At 49.2% G+C, this 19,096-nt stretch overlaps 1 protein-coding gene across 5 annotated transcripts in view; it reads left to right on the top strand.

Moving 5' to 3' along the window:
• The first annotated feature begins 946 nt into the window (after window positions 1–946).
• Window positions 947–19,096, top strand: part of PRPSAP1 (phosphoribosyl pyrophosphate synthetase associated protein 1) — a 49,786-nt gene continuing 31,636 nt past the window's right edge. Inside the window, exons 1-3 of one of the 5 annotated variants that reach the window (XM_031657786.1) lie at window positions 947–1,609; window positions 7,171–7,223; window positions 13,534–13,600. In XM_031657786.1, the coding sequence (XP_031513646.1) occupies window positions 1,440–1,609; window positions 7,171–7,223; window positions 13,534–13,600 (290 nt within the window). In that variant the 5' untranslated portion in view covers window positions 947–1,439. Of the gene's footprint in view, window positions 1,610–1,695; window positions 2,122–2,353; window positions 2,373–7,170; window positions 7,224–13,533; window positions 13,601–19,096 lie in introns of those variants that run through there. The other 4 variants (XM_031657789.1, XM_031657788.1, XM_031657787.1 and 1 more) reach the window with 4 other exon arrangements.

Below are 19,096 nucleotides of genomic sequence, written 5' to 3'. Positions count from 1 at the left end.
CCGGGAGGTAGAGGCTGCAGTGAGCCGTGATCACGCCACTGCACTCCAGCCTGGACGACAGAGCGAGACCCTATTTCAAAAAATAAATAAATAAATAAAAATAATAATTTAAAAAAAGGAACTCACAATGTGGCCGTAAAAGGGGTTACATCCTAGTTGGGAAAACAGATGTTTGCAAAGGTGAATAAATATGCAAGAATCAAAATAACAACAACAACAACAAATATTTAAAAAATGCAAGCACCTACTTGTGGCACAGTCCCGCGGGCCGGGCGGCTTCTATGGTTGAGGTCACCCAGAAAGATTGTGGAGCAGACGCATCGCGAGTGGGTCTTGGAGGGGTGGTGCATATGGAAAGAGGGGAAGGAGGGCTTTTTTTTTTTTTTTTCGAGACGGAGTCTCGTTCTGTCGCCCAGGCTGGAGTGCAGTGGTGCGGTCTCTGCTCACTGCAACCTCCGCCTACCGGGTTCAAGCAACTCTCCTGCCTCAGCCTCCTGAGTAGCTGGGATTACAGGTGCGCGCCACCACGCCCAGCTAATTTTTGTATTTTTAGTAGAGACGGGGGTTTCACCATGGTGGTCAGGCTGGTCTCGAACCCCTGACCTCGTGATCCACCCACCTCGGCCTCCCAAAGTGCTAGGATTACAAGCGTGAGCCACCGCGCCTGGCCCAAAGGAGGGCTTTTATGATTGAAAGCGAATACCGGCAAGAGGGCCTTTGGCACGTTCAGGGAATCTTGCCTTACACGCAGACACAGGGTTGGGGATCTGTTCGGAAACGCCTGAAAGATCAAGCTCAGCAGAAGACCACCTTTCAGTATTCAGTACTGACGCTTCAGTACTGCGGTCAACCAGCTGGAAAGAACCCCGCCCTCCACTTTTCAAATTAATCTCAGGCCGGCGCACGCGCCTCGGGGGTCGGGCACTGTGCTACCATAGACATGCAGAGCTAGATCGTCTACCTCCTCGGAGGCGGACATGTTGGGTCCTGGCCAAAAAAGTTGGAAACAGCTGGAGCCACTAACGAGGTAGGAAGCTCCTCCCAAGAAGGTGAGACCGAAAGAGCTCCCGTGGAAGCGGTCAAAGCAGGGGTGGAGCGAACCTGTGACACGCCCCATCGGCGGAACAGGCTTTTAGAGAGTCGCCCGGCTCCCTGCCCTCATCCGAGATGGCTGCCTGAGGGCGCTCTAGCCGACGCTCCTCGGATGCCCGGAGGGGGCGGTGGCCTTGTCTCTGGCTCTCAGGCGGCGGCGCGGGGCGCAGCAAAAGCTCGGCAGCTGCAGTCCGTGGTGTGGGGTACGCAAGGGTGCGGACCTCGGAGCTCTCCCAGCCTGCGCCGTTTCTCAGCGCCTTCCCCACCCGAACCGGGGTCTCGCGGTTGGAAACGCTCCGGGTGCAGCCCCGCGCGGGGCCGGCCGTAACCGCGCCGCGGGCCGGACGATGCCCAAGAAGCTGCTGCTGTTGCCCCCACTCTCCGCGTCCTCGGCTTTCCGTGTCCCGCGCGCCCGCCCCGCTCCCCCGCCGGCCATGAACGCCGCTCGCACCGGCTACCGAGTGTTCTCGGCCAACTCCACGGCCGCCTGCACGGAGCTGGCCAAGCGCATCACAGAGTAAGGGGGCGGCGGGAGGGCCGGGCCAGGGGCGGCGGCGCCTCGCTCGCCTTGGCGCCCCGAGGTACCCACTCTCCTCCACCCGCCCCACCTCCTGCACCTGGGCGGGAGGCGCGGGCCTGTCCTTTCCCAGCCGGACAAACCTTGGAGGTGACGGAAACCAGAACCCGCCTCCCGGTTTTGCAGCTGGGAGGCTTGGGGCGGACTCTCGGTGACCTCAGCCCCCGCCCCGTGACTGGGTCCGCGGCCTACCTGCCTTTCGTCTCCGCACTCCCACACTCCGGGGCGGGCCGAGCTTTCTGGAGCTCCCAAAGTGCGTGCCTTGGGGAGAGGGGCTCTGGTCTTGGCTCCCTTTCCCACGGCTGGAGTTGACCTGGGAATCTGACCGCCGCCACTCTCGAGTCTCCCTGCAGTGAGACTCGTGGTTGTGACTTGGGGGACCCGACGCGGCGGGTGCGGCCGCAGAGCAAAGGTGTGGGGACTGGCAGTGTGAAGAAGGCAATTCCAGGGAGGTAGGTGGGCCGGAGCTGGTGGTAGAAATGACAGGCCTGACCCTGCTTTGCAAATCAGCTCGGGATAAGATCAGTCATGTGTGTCTTTAACCCAAGGAAGGCCCTGGTCTCAAGTCGCCTTTGGGGTCTGACAGCTCTGAGATGCCTTCCCAGCCTTGCAGCTTACTAGCTCTGTCACTGGGCAAGAGACTTGATTTCCCCGAACCTCATCTGTGAAATGGGCATGATTCTGTCTGTTGGCCAAGAATGTTGTGAGTATGACCGGGATAATGTAGTAGTAGTGTTTGGTTCTAGCAGAGCAGGGCTCATAGTGGCCCTCTGAATACCTGTTTATTAAATGGCCTCTTTTCTTTTTATTTATTTCTTTAGTTTGAGATGGAGTCTTGCTCTGTCGCCCAGGCTGGGTGCAGTGGCACTATCTCGCTCCCTGCAACCTCTGCTTCCCAGGTTCAAGGGATTTTCCTGCCTCAGCCTCCCAAGTAGGTGGGACTACAGACGCGTGCCACCACGCCCGGCTAATTTTTGTATTTTTAGTAGAGGTGGAGTTTCACCATATTGGCCAGGCTGGTCTCGAACTCCCCCTGACCTTGTGATCCGCCCGCCTCGGCCTCCCAAAGTGCTGGGATTACAGGCGTGAGCCACTGTGCCCGGTTAAATGGCCTCTTTTCTAGTTGGCTCTTTTGGAGAATCCCAGAGCTCTGATATAAAGGAGGAGCCTTATATGTCCTTTTCACATACACTTGTTAGAAATCAAAGACAAAATGAATAGCTCGTCTTTTAATATTTAAAGTCATTTTCACATCTTAAACAGTTTTTATAGAGTTACTTCATTAAATTTTTAGGGTTGATAAATAATTGCAGGGATATATTTTAAACTTCTGGGGGGAAATGTAGAAGAAAGGGAAAACTTTAGTCATTTTTTTCAGCTCTGCCTGTTTTTTTAATAGTTGGAGTTTGGAGATTGGAAGAATGTTAAAAAAAAAAAATCAATCCTTTTGCAGTCTACTGCCTAGTTTCTATTTCTAACCCCTGATTATTTGTCTTTCTTTTTGAGGCCAGTGAAAACACTGACTTTAAAGGAAGCTTCTGTGTGTATCTAGTGGTTCAGATTTACCCCACCTGACCTCGAGGGAGAGCAGAGGGGAGCAGGGCACATTTTAAAAGTCAGTGAGGGTTTTTTTTTGTTTGTTTTAGATTATTTCCTGGCAAATTCCAGAAAGGTTTTGAATTACTATCAATGATACATATTCATAAATACTTCCCTTATTTTATCTGTTTTATTTATTTTGAGACAATCTTGCTGTGTCACCCAGGCTGGAGTGCAGTGGTGCCATCTTGGCTCAGTGCAACCTCCACCTCCCAAGTTCCAGCGATTCTCCTGCCTCAGCCTCCCAAGTAGCTGGGATTACAGGTGCCGACAGCACACGTGGCTAATTTTCGTATTTTTAGTAGAGACCGGTTGGTTTCATCTTGTTGGCCAGGCTGGTCTCAAACTCCTGACCTCAGGCGATCTGGGATTATAGGCATGAGCCACTATGCGCGGCCAGTAAGATTTTATTTTAAAAGAAGATTGTTTGCCCCTGAACAAAGTTTGATCAGTAGCTTACTTAACCCCTGAAGTTATGATATGGTATTTCCATGATTTTTTTCAGACTGTCTAAACTTCAAGCAAGGATCTTCAGACTTTTTTGATTATGAACTTTAATCAATAAAATAGTTAGATACATGACCTTCCCAGGATATGTGAAAGTTACATGTATTTTGTTACCTGCCCCGCCCCAACCTCGTATCCGTAATCCAGCTTCCACACTTAGCAACTTTTTGGTAATCTTGTCTCTATCGTGCTTTTTTTTGAGGTGGGGGAGATGCTGGAGTATTGTTTGTTTTTGAGAAGAGTCTCCCTCTGTTGCCAAGCTGGATTGCAGTGGCGTGATCTCAGCTCACTGCAGCCTCCACCTCCCGGGTTCAAGTGATTCTTTTGCCTCAGCCTCAGCCTCTCAAGTAGCTGGCACTACAGGCGCGTGCCATTATGTCCAGCTAATTTTTTTTTTTTTGTATTTTTAATGGAGATAGGGTTTCACCATGTTGGCCAGGATGGTCTCGATCTCTTGACCTCGTGATCCACCCGCCTTGGCCTCCCAAAGTGCTGGGATTACAGGCATGAGCCACTGTGCCTGGCCTGCAGTATTTTTAAAAATTGTTATATACAGGCCGGGCGCGGTGGCTCAAGCCTGTAATCCCAGCACTTTGGGAGGCCGAGACGGGCGGATCACGAGGTCAGGAGATCGAGACCATCCTGGCGAACACGGTGAAACCCCGTCTCTACTAAAAAATACAAAAAACTAGCCGGGCGAGGTGGTGGGCGCCTGTGGTCCCAGCTACTCGGGAGGCTGAGGCAGGAGAATGGCGTAAGCCCGGGAGGCGGAGCTTGCAGTGAGCCGAGATTGCGCCACTGCACTCCAGCCTGGGCGACAGAGCGAGACTCCGTCTCAAAAAAAAAAAAAAAAAAAATTGTTATATACATAACATAAAGTTTACTGGTTTTTTTGTTTTTTGTTTTTTTTTGAGACGGAGTTTTGCTCTTGTTGCCCAGACTGGAGTGCAATGGCGCCGTCTTGGCTTACCCACAATCTCTGCCTCCTGGGTTACAAGTGATTCTCCTGCCTCAACCTCCCAAGTAACTGGGATTACAGACATGCGCCACCACGCCTGGCTAATTTTGCATTTTTAGTAGAGATAGGGTTTCTCTGTGTTAGTCAGGCTGGTCTCGAACTCCCAACCTCAGGTGATCCACCTACCTTGGCCTCCTGAAGTGCTGGGATTAGAGACATGAGCCACTGCGCCTGGCCTACCTTTTTAACCATTTTCAAGGGTACACTTCAGTGGCATTAACTACATTCACAGTGTTGCACAACCATCACCACTATTCATTTCCAGAACTTTTCATCATCCCAAACAGAAACTCTGTACCCATTAAATACTAACTCCCCATTCTCCCCTCCCCGCATTCCCTGGTAGCCTCTGTTCTACTTTGTCTTTATGAATTGCCTATTCTCTGGACTTCATACAAAAGGAATCATACAGCATTCCTCTGTTTGTGTCTAGCTTATTTTCCTCAGCATACGTTTTCCAAGGCTCACTCGTGTCATAGCACATACCAGAATTTATTCTTTTTTTAAGGCCAAATAATATTCCATTGTATGTGTATACCTGGCTGAAGTTTTGTTTTTTGTTTTTTTTTGAGATGCTTTGTCACCCAGGCTGGAGTGCAGTGGCACAATCTTGGCTCACTGCAGTCCCCGCCTCCCGGTTCAAGTGATTCTCGTGCCTCAGCTCCCAAGTAGCTGGGATTACAGGCACTCACCACCACACTCAGCTAATTTTTATATTTTTGGTAGAGACGGGGTTTTTCCATGTTGCCCAGGTGGGTCTTGAACTCCGGGCCTCAAGTGATCCGCCCACCTTGGCCTCCCAAAATGCTGGGATTACAATCATTGAACCACTGAGCCTGGCCTGACTGGAGATTTTTTATTTTATTTTTATTATTATTATTTTTTGGAGATGGAGTTTCACTCCTGTTGCCCGGGCTGGAGTGCGATGGTGCGATCTTGGCTCACTGCAACCTCTGCCTCCTGGATTCCGGCAATTCTCCTGTTTCAGCCTCCTGAGTAGCTGGGATTATAGGCGCCCGCCACCACACCCAGCTAATTTTTCTATTTTTTGTAAAGATGGGGTTTTATTATATTGGTCAGGCTGATCTCGAACTCCTGACTTCAGGTGATCTGTCTGCCTCCCAAAGTGCTGGGATTACAGACGTGAGCCACCGCGCCCGGCCTGGAGTATTTTTAAATAGATTCCCTTACATCATATCATTTCTCTTGTAAAAATAGTAATGCTTACTAATCAGGACTTAAAAACTTCACACTACTATTAATTCCTTAATATTACGTAGTATCTAGTCTTTGTCCATATTTCTCTGATTATTTTTTAAAATGGCTTTTTTTTTTTTGAGATGGAGTTTCGCTCTTGTTGCCCAGGCTGCAATGGTGTGATCTTGGCTCACTGCAACCTCCGCCTCCCAGGTTCAAGCAATTCTCCTGCCTCAGCCTCCCTAGTAGCTGGGATTACAGGCATGTGCCACCAGGCCCAGCTGATTTTGTATTTTTAGCAGAGACAGAGTTTCTCCATGTTGATCAGGCTGGTCTCGAACTCCCAACCTCAGGTTATCCACCCGCCTCGGTCTCCCAAAGTGCTGGGATTACAGGCATGAGCCACTGTGCCTGGCCAAAAATGGGTTTTCATACTTGGTTTATTCTAAGCAGGATCCAAACAAGATCCACACCACATTTGGTCAGTGGTGCTGAAGCCTCTTTCCTTCTCTATGCTTTTGATAATTGAGGCATTTATCTCTGGCGTGTGTTACTGAAATCGTTGCTAGTAACCAAGTACTTGGAAGTGATTTTCCAAGAAAATTACTATTCAAAGAACAATGGACCAGACATTAACCATGGGTTGTGAGCTCCGTCTGGTAAAGCAGTATGTATGTTACAACGTGGTGAGCTGCTTATGGAGTGACAGCAGAATTTTAGTTCAATGAATTAGATTTTCTTTTTTTTTTTTTTTTTTTTTTTTTGAGACGGAGTCTCGCTGTGCTCCCAGGCTGGAGTGCAGTGGCGTGATCTCGGCTCACTGCAAGCTCCGCCTCCCGGGTTCACGCCATTCTCCCACCTCAGCCTCCCAAGTAGCTGAGACTACAGGCGCCCGCCACCACGCCCGGCTAGTTTTTTGTATTTTTAGTAGAGACAGGGTTTCACCATGTTAGCCAGGATAGTCTCGATCTCCTGACCTCGTGATCCGCCCGCCTCGGCCTCCCAAAGTGCTGGGATTACAGGCGTGAGCCACCACGCCCGGCATGAATTAGATTTTCTAAATTATTTTTTGGAAAGAGTGCCAGCTTAGTTGAGTCTTTTTGTTAGACATATGCATATAAACTGGAATTTTTTTAAAGAGAAATCTTAATTTCCCTTTTTTGTTCTTTTTGGTCTATAGGCGCCTTGGTGCTGAATTGGGGAAGTCTGTTGTATATCAAGAGACCAATGGAGGTAAGTTAAAATTATTTCTTTTTTTAAAAATTTTTTATTTATTTAGTTTTTTCGAGACAGAGCCTCACTGTGTCGCCAAGGCTGGAGTGCAGTGGCACGATCTTGGCTCACTGCAACCTCCGCCTCCCAGGTTCAAGCAATTCTTTTGCCTCAGCCTCCTAAGTAGCTGGGTTTACAGACACCCGCCACCACACCCGGCTAATTTTTATGTTTTTAGTAGAGATGGGGTTTCACCATGTTGGCCAGGCTGGTCTTGAACTCCTTACCTCAAGTGATCTGCCCACCTCGGCGTCTCAAAGTACTGGGATTACAGGCATGAGCCACTGTGCCCAGCCTTTATTTATTTGTTTATTTTTATTAAGATGGGGTCTCACTGTGTTGGCCAGGCTGGTCTTGAACTCCTGAGCTCAAGCAGTCTTCCCGCCCCAGCTTCCCAAAGTGCTGGGATTACAGGCGTGAGCCACTGTGCTCGGCTTCCACCATGGTATTTCTAAAATGCAAGTATTTTTTCTTACTACTGCTTCCTTACTCCTGCCCTCTAGGCTGGAGTCCAGTCTTTTTAGCAATTACATGGGGCCCTTTGGGAATCCAGATTCTACCCCTTTACCTGCCTCGTCTTTGATCCATCCATTACCACATCTTGTGTGCTCTGACTTGGGAATACTTGTTAAATCTAACCTCTTCTCACAGCCTCTGCTGCTCCCACTCCAGTCCAGCCTGCCATTTGCTGCTTGCTAGACATCTTCCAAAACAGCTGCCGTGGCCTCCCCGTGGCCACTCCTGCCCTGCCATGGTTTTCTTCACACAGTAGCCAGTAGTCTTTTTAAAACAAGTAGATGAAACCCTTCCCAAACTCAAATCTTCCAGTGGGTTTCCTATCACTGTTAGAATAAATTCCATTCTTTAGTGAATAGGAAATGAAATCCAAAGTCCTGCAAGTCCTGGTCCCTTGGCTCACTGACTTCCTGTCTCTCTCTTTCCCCTCAGTCTCTCTACTTTCTAAGTAGACTAACTGCCTGCGCCTCTGCTTGGCACGCTCGGATCCACATCTTCCTGAGTCCTGAACCCCCTTCTGCACTGCTCGTTCTGGATTGCAGTGAGGCCCTTGTTTCCAGCCCCATTGTTCTCTCTCCTTCATCACAGCTATAGCATCTCCGGCATACTGGGCCTGAGGGTTTGCTGGCCTTGGTGTCGTATCATGTCTCTTGAGTCAGTCTTTGTCCTTTCGTCCAAGTCCTGCATTTTGTGGTTCCCAGTACAGTTCCCGACATGGAGGAGGCCTCAGCATTTGTTTAAAAAATAATAAGGATGGCCCGGGCGCGGTGGCTCAAGCCTGTAATCCCAGCACTTTGGGAGGCTGAGACGGGCGGATCATGAGGTCAGGAGATCGAGACCATTCTGGCTAACATGGTGAAACCCCGTCTCTACTAAAAAATACAAAAATCTAGCCGGGCGAGGTGGCGGGAGCCTGTAGTCCCAGCTACTCCGGAGGCTGAGGCAGGAGAATGGCATAAACCTGGGAGGCGGAACTTGCAGTGAGTCTCTCAAGCCAGCCGTACCGTGCCTACTATATTAGATTCGCCCAAAAATAATAATGTAATAATAATAAGGATGTTAATCTTGGCCTCTTTGTTTAAATTTCTTTTATTTTATTTTACATGGTCTCGTACTGCCTAGTGCCGGAGTGCAGTGCCCAGTCTAGGCTCACTGTAAGCTCCATCCCCTCAGCTCAGTCGCCTATTCTTCTGCTCTCCGCTTCTCCCGAGAAGGCTGGGACTACAGGCACTCCACCACCTCGGCCTCGCTACTCCTTGTGGCTTTTTGGGCAGAGACAGAGTTTCACCGTGAGCAGCCAGGTGATGGTCTCTGGACCTCTTGGTCTTCGTGATGGCACGCTTCCCAAAGTGCCGGGATTACAGGCGTGAGCCACCGGCGCTGCCTGCCTTATTTTGATAACATGTTGTTGTTTTATTGTTGCTTTTGGACCCTGAGACTTTATGCTGAACTGTTGGTTAGTTTTGTCTCTATTTTGGGGACTTATTTTCCTCGAAGTTTGATCTATTTTTTTTTGAGACAGTCTTGCCTGTTGCTCCTGCCGGATGCATGAAAACCATCTTTGCTCACTGCAACCTTCAGCCCCCGGGTTCAAGCAATTCTTGCCTGGCCTTCCAAGTAGCTGGGATTACAGATGTTTCACCAAAGACTGCTAGTTTTGCATTTTAGTAGAGACAGGGTTTCAATTCTGTTGGCCAGGCTGGTCTTGAACTCCTAACCTCAAATGATCTCTGCTCGACCTCCGGCGCTGGGATTACAGGTGTGAGCCACCACATCTGGCCCTTATTTTTTTTCAAGTCAAACTGTGTTCAGTTTTTTTCTTTTTTGAGACGGAGTTTTGTTTGTTGCCCCAGGCTAGAGTGCAATGGTGCCATCTCGCTCACTCTGCAACCCTCCACTGCCTGTTCTAGCTGAGCCTCCTGTCTCAGCCTTTCCCCAAGTAGCTGGGATTACAGGCATGTGCCAATGCACCCAGCTAATTTTATTTTAGTACACAGGGTTTCTCCATGTTGGTCAGCTTGCCCCAACCTCGGACCTCAGTGATCTGCCTGCCTTGGCCTCCCAAAGTGCTGGGATTGCATGAGCCACCGCGCCTAGCTGGTCTAGTTTTTGACGGAGTCTTCGGCTCTGTCAGCCTCGGCTGGAGGCAGTGCCGATCTCGCAGCCTGCCTGCAAGCCCTCCCGGCTTACGCCATTCTCCTGCCTCAGCCTCCCCAGGCTGGACTATAGGCTCACCCTGCCCTGCCAATTTTTGTATTTTTCAGTAGAGACAGGGGTTTCACCGCAGTTAGCCAGGATGGTCTCACCTCCTGACCTCCTGATCCCACCTTGGCCTCCCAAAGTGCTGGGATTACAGGCTTCGAGCCACCGCCACCGCCTGTGGCCCGCTCTTCTTAAAGATATTTTCTGTCGGCCGGGTGGGTTCTATATCTCTGCACTGGGAGGATGGCGGACTGAGCTGAGGCCTGTGGCATCATCCTGAGCACCTGGGAAACCGCCTCACAACATAAAAATTGGGGCCGCCAGGGGAGATGCCAGGTCCCAGCCGGGAGGGGCTAGTGAGCCTGCAGTGAGTGCCAGATGGTGCCACTGCACTGCCCTGGGCTGCGGACTCGTTTCAAAAAAAGATATTTTTTTTTTTGGCACTGAGTTCCCTTCTGTCACTCCAGGCTGGAGGTGCAGTGGCACTATCTCGGCTCACTGTAAGCTCACCCGGTTCAAGGCCATTCTCCTGCCTCAGCCTCCCAAGTAGCTGGGACTACAGGCACCCGCCACCATGCCCAGCTAATTTTGTTTTTATTTGTATTTTTAGTAGAGACGGTGTTTCACCGTGTCAGCCAGGATGGTCTCGATCTCCTGACCTCGTGATCCGCCCTCCTTGGCCTCCCAAAGTGCTGGGATTACAGGCATGAGCCACACTGCCTGGCCTTTAAAGATACTTTCAATATACAGTCATGGTATTTCAGGCAGGACATGGGCAGACAATCATTAACAGCATATAATAACTTTTTTTTTTTCTTTTTGAGATAGAGTCTTGCTGTGTCCCCTGGGCTGGAGTGCAGTGGCGTGATCTCAGCTTACTGCAGTCTCCACCTCCCAGGTTCGAGCAATTCTCCTGCCTTAGCCTCTCGAACAGCTGGGATTACAGGCATGTGCAGCCACGCCTGGCTAATTTTTGTATTTTTAGTAGAGACAGGGTTTCGCCATGTTGGTCAGGTTGGTCTTGAACTCCTGACCACAGGTGATCCGCCCACCTCAGTCTCCCCAAGTGCTGGGATTACAGGCACGAGCCACTACGCCTGGCCCAATAACTTTCAAACTCCCCTTTTCAATGAACTACCAAAAATCAGAAAGTCACTGTAAAACCCAGTGAACATTTAGCATGTTTAACAACTTTTCACGAACTGACCCTGACTTTCAGGAAGTGAAATGAAAATGGCAGAATTTATCTGAAGATCCACAGTGTAGAAACGGAACCACTGCTCTTTTGAAGGGCACCATGTCAGTGGCATCACTGGAAGGTGCAGATTGCCTGACACACTGGAAATCAATTATGGGGGGTCAGGTCCCAGCAGTGTCTGGCTTTAAGGGATTTAAGTCTATGCTGAAAGGTGGAAAGGGAGAAGAGGACATAGACACGAATTTGTCTTTTCAGACCACGAGGCTTTTGTGTGCTGAGGTGGCCATGTGTGTCAAACTCAGGGGACCCCTCTTCCTGGGAGCCGAGAGGAAGTCTCAAAACTAGAAGGGGCCGGGCGTGGTGGCTTACGCCTGTAATCCCAGCACTTTGGGAGGCCGAGGCGGGTGGATCACCTGAGGTCGGGAGTTCGAGACCAGCCTGACCAACATGGAGAAACCCCATCTCTACTAAAAATGGAAAATTAGCCGGGCATGGTGGCACATGCCTGTAATCCCAGTTACTAGGGAGGCCGAGGCAGGAGAATCGCTTGGAGCTGGGAGGCAGAGGCTGCGGTGAGCCGAGATTGCGCCATTGCACTCCAGCCTGGGCAACAAAAGCAAAACTCTGTCTCAAAAAAACCAAAACAACAACAACAACAGAAAAACTGGAAGGGAAAGGTGCTTTCCCCACATCAATCCAGCTTCGGAGACATTCTATTCATGACATGTGCCCCTTCCCCCAAAACAACAATGAAGTGTTCTGTGTGCTAACAACATAGCTTAGAAAAAAAAAATTCTGCATTTTTATAAAACTTGATAAAAAATAGTATTTCAAAGTGTACAGTCACCAGACGTACACAGTTGTCAAAAATGCACTCACTTCCCTCGGCATCTCCAGCAGGTGCCTGGTCTGTTCAGGCGTCTCCACTTTGTGTAGAGTCATTCCCCTCCTTGCCAGCGTCAGCTTTTCCCTTTTTCCCTTTGGGTACCTTCTCTCCCTTCTTTGCAGCGGCCTCTTTAGGCCTGGGCTCTGTCTTTGGAGGAGCAGGTTTAGCAGACAGCCTCACGGATCTTCTCTGTGGTTCGTCCTTCACCTTGGCCTCACCTTCCTTAGCATCCCCTTCAGCCTTTCTCTTGGGCATGGTGGCAGCAAAGGCGGCCAGATGCAGGCACTGGGAGCGGAATGCAGTGGCAGTGCACGGACTGCGGTCAGTCTGGGAGTCGTTCTTGCTTCCTCTTCTTCATACTGCTCCGAGATTTATTGTTTTGCACCAGATGAAATGTTGGTTTAGATTAATCTTTACTCCCTTCAAATGTTATCTAACTGTTGCATCATGAGCGCTTTGCTTTTCTGCTTGCTTTCTTTTTTTTTTTTCCAGACAAGGTCTCTGTTGCCCAGGCTGGAGTGCAGTGGCACAGTTTCAGCTCATGCTGCAGCCACGACCTTCTCTGGCTCAGGTGATCCTCCCATTGGGACTACAGGCACCTGCCACCATGCCGGCTAATTGTTTTTTTTTTGAGATAGAATCTTGCTCTGTCGCCCAGACTGAAGTGCAGTGGCACGATTACGGCTCACTGCAACCTCCGCCTCCCGGGTTCAAGTGATTCTCCTGCCTCAGCCTCCTGAGTAGCTGGGACTACAGTCACGTGCCGCCACGCCTGGCTAATTTTTGTATTTTTAGTAGAGATGGTTTTTCACCATATTGGCCAGGCTGGTCTTGAAGAACTCTTGACCTTGTGATCCACCCACCTCGGCCTCCCAAAGTGCTGGGATTACAGGCATGAACCACTGCGCCTGGCCCTTGCTAATTCTTGTATTTTTTATATTTTTTATTTATGTATTTATTTATTTTTGAGACAGAGTCTTGCTCTGTTGTCCAGGTTGGAGTGCAATGGCACGATCTTGGCTCACTGCAACCTCCGCCTCCCAGGTTCAAGCAGTTCTTCCGCTCAGCCTCTTGAGTAGCTGGGATTCCAGGCGCCCGCCACCACGCCCAGCTAATTTTTGTATTTTTAGTAGAGATGGGGTTTCACCATGTTGACCAGGCTGGTTTCAAACTCCTGACCTCAAGTGATCCGCCCACCTTGGCCTCCCAAGGTGCTGGGATTACAGGCGTAAGCCACCATGCCCAGCTAATTCTTGTATTTTTTGTAGAGACAGGATTTTGTCATGTTGCTTAGGCTGTTCTTGAACTCTGGTGCTCAAGTGATCTCCTTTCCTTGGCCCTCCCAAAGTGCTAGGATTACAGGCATGTGCCACTGTGCCCGGCATGAAGTGCTTTTTTTTTTTTTTCTTTTTTCTCCTTTTTACACATAGGAGCTTTTCTTAAAACTTTAGAACATTTTTATTTTTCAGAAACAAGAGTTGAAATAAAAGAATCTGTTCGTGGCCAAGATATTTTCATTATACAGACAATACCCAGGTAAGAGGACTGACTACTTTATCTCTTTTCTGTAAAAACCTTAACAATATAATTGATTATCTTTTCATATGAACAACAACTTAGTGTTTTTAAAAAGTTATACATTCAGACTGGGCATGGTAATCCCAGCACTTTGGGAGGCCAAGGCGGGTGAATCATGAAGTCAGGAGATCGAGACCATCCTGGCTAACACGGTGAAACCCCGTCTCTACTAAAAAATACAAAAAAAGGCCGGGCGCGGTGGCTCACTGTGTAATCCCAGCCAGCACTTTGGAGGCCCGAGGCAGGCGGATCGCAGTCCCAGGAGAATTCGAGACCATCCTAGCTAACACGGTGGAAACCTGGGTCTCTACTAAAAATGCAAAAATTAGCCGGTGGGGTGCTGAAGCCTGTAATCCCAGCTACTCGGGAGGCTAGAGGCAGGAGAATGGTGTGAACCGGGAGGTGGAGCTTGCAGTGAGCCGAGATGTCCTTTCCCTGCACTCCCAACCTGGCTGACAGAGCAAGACTCCGTCTCAAAAATAAATAAGTAAATAAAATAAAAATAAAATACAAAAAAAATTAGCCGAGTGAGGTGGTGGGGTGCCTGTAGTCCCAGCTACTCGGGGAGGAGCTGAGGCAGAGGAGAATGGCATGAACCTGGGAGGTGTGGAGCTTGCAGTGAGCTGAGGTCGGCACCACTGCACTCCCAGCCTGGGCGACAGAGTGAGACTCATCTCAAAAAAAAAAAAAAAAGAAAAAAGTTATACACTCAAGCCGGGCATGTGGCTCCGCCTGTAATCCCATCACTTTGGGAGGCGAGGTGGGTGAATCCGCGATGTCGGGAGTTCGAGACCAGCCTGACCAATATGTTGAAACCCGTCTCCGTTAAAATACAAAAGAAGAAATTAGGCTGGCGGTGGCTCAAGCCTGTAATCCCAGCACTTTGGGAGGCGAGGCGAGGCGGATCCGCGAGGTGGTATCTGGCTAACAAGGTGAAAACCCGTCTCTACTAAAATACAAAAAAAAACTAGCGAGGCCGAAGTGGCGAGCCTGTAGTCCCAGCTTCTTTCGGGGAGGCTGAGGCAGAGAATGGCGTGAACCGGGCCGGAGCTTGCAGTGAGCTGAGATCCGGCCACCGCACTCAGCCTGGGGACAGAGCCAGACTCAGTCTCAAAAAAAAAAAAAAAAAAAAAAATACAAAAATTAGCCGGGCATGGTGGTGTGTACCTATAGTCCCAGGTGTTTGAGAGGCTAAGGCAGGAGAAGTGCTTGAACCCAGGAGGCGGAGGTGAGCTGAGATCGCACCACTGCACTCCAGCCTGGGCGACAGAGTGAGACTCGTCTCATCAAAGGAAAAAAAAAAGTTATACATTCATTTGTATGTGAAACTAAATGCTTCCCCAAATACAATTACTGTCTTCTGGAATTCCTGCCGTTTGTCACGCTGTACTGTTACCTGTGTACTTCTCTGCAGGCTTTTTTTTTTTGAGACAGCGTCTTACTCTGTCGCCCAGACTGGAGTGCAGTGGCACAGTCTTGGCTCACTGTAGTCTCTACCTCCTGGGTTCAAGTGATTCTCCTGCCTCAGCCTCCCCCGTAGGTGGGATTACAGGTGCCGACCACCATGTCTGGTTAATTTTTGTATTTTAGTAGAGACATGGTTTTACTATGTTGGCCAGGCTAGTCTTGAACTACTGGCCTTGAGTGATCCGCCCACCTCAGCCTCCCAAAGTTTTGGGATTACAGGCGTGAGCCACCACTCCCCAACCTTTAAACTCCTCAAGGACAAAGTGTTTTCCCATGGTTTGCACTGACCCTAGGCCAGTGTCTGTCAGCTCAGCTCTGCTGAAAAGCTTCTAGTTGTTAAGTGTGGTGCATAACTGCTCCTGGTTCATGCCCGTCAAGACAGGTTTTTGCACTGCATTTTATCTTGCACTGTGGCCTGTTTCTAGCCTATCTCTGTTTCAGAGAGCATCGTCCTTGCTTCCCTGAGGGCAGGGGACTGACGCCTGGGGAATCCTGGCCTGGGAGCGTCCATGCTTCTATATGGGACTATCTCCTCATCGCCTCACAGGGAGTGGGCAATTACACCATCTGTGTCTCTGAAAAATCCAGACCTTCATGTCCTGATCAGTTTACATTGCCCAGACCATATTAGTCATAAGAATGGCACTGAGTGCCACTAGTGTGCTGGATGCTTTTTATGTTTCGTTTTTGTTTGTTTTGTTTTTTTGAGACGGAGTCTCACTCTGTTGCCTAGGCTGGAGGGCAGTGGTGTGATCTTGACTCACTGCAACCTCCACCTCCTGGGTTCAAGTGATTCTACCTCAGCCTTCTGAGTATCTGGGATTACAGGCACCTACCACCATGCCCAGGTAATTTTTTGTATTTTTAGTAGTGATGGGGTTTTACCATGTTGGCCAGGCTGGTCTCAAACTCCTGGCCTCAAGTGATCCATCTGCCTCAGTCTCCCAAAGTGCTGAGATTACAGGCATGAGCCACTGCGCCTGGCCCTATTCAGTCTTCTTTAGTTTGGAGCAGTTCCTCACAGCCTTTCCTTGACTTTTTTTTTTTTTTTTGAGACAGGGTCTTGCTCTGTCACTCATGTAGGAATGCAGTTGCATGATCATGACTCACTGTAGCCTTAAGCTCCTGAACTCAAGCGATCCTCCCACCTCAGCCTCACCAGTAGCTGGGACCATAAGCGTGTGCCACCATCCTGGGCTAATTTTTGTATTTTTAGTAGAGATGAGGTTTTGCCATGTTGCCCAGGCTAGTCTTGAACTACTGGACTCAGAAGTGATCCACTCACCTCAGCCTCCCAAAGTGCTAGGATTACAGACATGAGCCACCACACCCGGCTTTGACTTTGAAAACTTTGACACATTTGAAGACCGTGACATTTTACCAATTAGTTTGTCGAATGTCCCTCAATTTGGGTTTCACCATGATGGCTCTTTCACTATGATGAGATTCATGTACCTTGGAAGGAAGATGTGTTTCCATTGTCTTCTTGCTGCTTCATGGCAACTTGTGTGGATGCATCGGTTTATTCATTGTCTCGTGTGTCAGTTTCTAGTCTTCTGCTGACACAATAGAGGCTCTTGTGAGCCTCATCGTATGTACATCACGTTGTCCGTGTTTCAGGTATATCTGTAGGAAGATCCTAAGGAATTTCTGATTGTGAGGGTCCATTCCCTGTGGTATTGAGGGAAGGGGCTGCATTGCCCTCATTGAGGATGTACTAATTCACATTTTCTTCAGCAGTTTTGGTTTTATATTGTTTGCCTCCTGGTGACTGGAGTCTTTTTTGCCCAGTGGTTTTGTTTGACTCTCCATCTTTTTTTTTTGTTTGTTTGTTTTTGTTTTTTTTTTTTTTGAGATGGAGTCTTGCTCTGTTGCCCGAGCTGGAGTGCAGTGGCACGATCTCGGCTCACTGCAAGCTCTGCCTCCCGGGTTCACTCCATTTTCCTCCCTTGGCCTCCCGAGTAGCTGGGACTACAGGCGCCCGCCACCACGCTCAGCTAATTTTTTGTATTTTTAGTAGAGACGAGGTTTCACTGTGTTAGCCAGGATGGTCTTGATCTCCTGACATCGTGATCCACCCACCTCGGCCTCCCAAAGTGCTGGGATTACAGGCGTGAGCCACTGCACCTGGTCTGACTCTCCATCTTATAAATAAGGGGAAGACCTGAGGGGCTTGCCCAGGGGTATGGTGCCTGTCGGAAGGGAGCTTTGGCACACCACATAGCTGTTCCCTGGCCGTCTGTGATTATCCTGGGTTTTGTTGGTAGTGAATAGTAAGGTTACTTTGTCATCGCTATTTTTCCTGCATTCTTGAGTTCCTTAGGGCATAGGAAAGGGCCACATGTGACCCTAGGTCCATGGTTTGGCCACCTTAGATGACTGAGAGCTCTCTACTAGTTGGTGGAAGGGTGCAGAGTAATAGACCATGGTCTTTGTAGCCATGGGTTGGCCAGGTTTGTCACTAATCCTCCAAGAAATATTGGGGTCTGATTCTAAAAGCAGTATTGATTGGTGAAGTCTCTTTACTACCCTAATCGAATTTGTGATAACGAAAGGATTTGTCATGTGAAGAGTTATCATTAAGAAATCTCAGGCCGGGCGTGGTGGCATAAGCCTGTAATCCCAGCACTTTGGGAGGCCGAGACGGGCGGATCACGAGGTCAGGAGATCGAGACCATTCTGGCTAACACGGTGAAACCCCGTCTCTACTAAAAAATACAAAAAACTAGCCGGGCACGGTGGCGGGCGCCTGTAGTCCCAGCTACTCGGGAGGCTGAGGCAGGAGAATGGCGAGGACCCAGGAGGCGGAGCTTGCAGTGAGCTGAGATCCGGCCACTGCACTCCAGCCTGGGTGACAGAGCGAGACTCCGTCTCAAAAAAAAAAAAAAGAAATCTCGTTGGCCAGGTACAGTGACTCACGCTTGTAATTCCAGAACGTTGAGACACTAAAGGCGGGAAGGTCACTTGAGTCCGAGATGGCTTGAGAACAGCCTGGGCAACATAGTGAGACTCCATCTCTACAAATAAAATTTGAAAATTAGCCAGGTATGGTGGTGTGCACCTATAGTCCCAGCTACTCCGGAGGTTGAGTTGGGAGGATCACTTGAGCCTGGGCAGTCAGGGCTACAGTGAGCTGTAATTGCACTACTGCACTCCAGTCTGGGCAACAGAGCCAGATCTTAGCTCAAAAAAAAAAAAAAAAAAAAAAAAAGTCAAATTGTTAACACTCACTAGTTTGTCGGTCTGCATTGTAACCTGGAATTTCAGTCAGACTTCTCCAGGAAAAGACTGAACTGAGTCAGTGCCTGATCAGAGCAGTTCTCCTCTGGCACATGAGCAGCTGTGCTCTTGGCACTTTTGTTTTGTTACGTGTATTTAGAGATCGTCTATGAGTCAGGAGAAGCTAAGAGGTTAGAACCTCCTCACGTCTGATACCCCATTTTGTTAGATAGTCCAATAGTCCCCAACCTTTTTGGCACCAGGGACTAGTTTTGTGAAAGACAGTTTTTCTTTCTTTTTTTTTTTTTTTGAGACAGAGTCTCACTCTGTCACCCAGGCTGGAGTGCAATGGCGCACTCTCGGTTCACTGCGAACCCCACCACAACCCCCGCCTCCCGGATTCAAGCGATTGTCCTGCCTCAGCCTCCTGAGGAGCTGGGATTACAGGTATGCGCCACCATGCCTGGCTAATTTTGTATTTTTAGTAGTGACGGGGTTTCTCCATGTTGCTCGGGCTGGTCTTGAACTCCCAACCTCAAGTGATCTGCCCGCCTCGGCCTGCCAAAGTGCTGGGATTACGGGCTTGAGCCACCGCGCTGGGCCATTCGTGGTTATCTCAAACTAGTCAAGCATAGAAACAGCATATTGTTAATGTCCTTTGTGATAAAAAGTTGAATTTTATAAAATTCTTGACTTTGATATTACATGGTAACCAAGAGTGCTCAATATAAGTATTTAATACATGCAATCTAGAGTGATGCTGGGGGC

The sequence above is a fragment of the Papio anubis genome, chromosome 17 (genome assembly GCF_008728515.1).
Source record: "Papio anubis isolate 15944 chromosome 17, Panubis1.0, whole genome shotgun sequence".
Lineage (NCBI taxonomy): Eukaryota > Metazoa > Chordata > Mammalia > Primates > Cercopithecidae > Papio > Papio anubis.
This window is presented reverse-complemented; position numbering and strand designations above follow the sequence as displayed.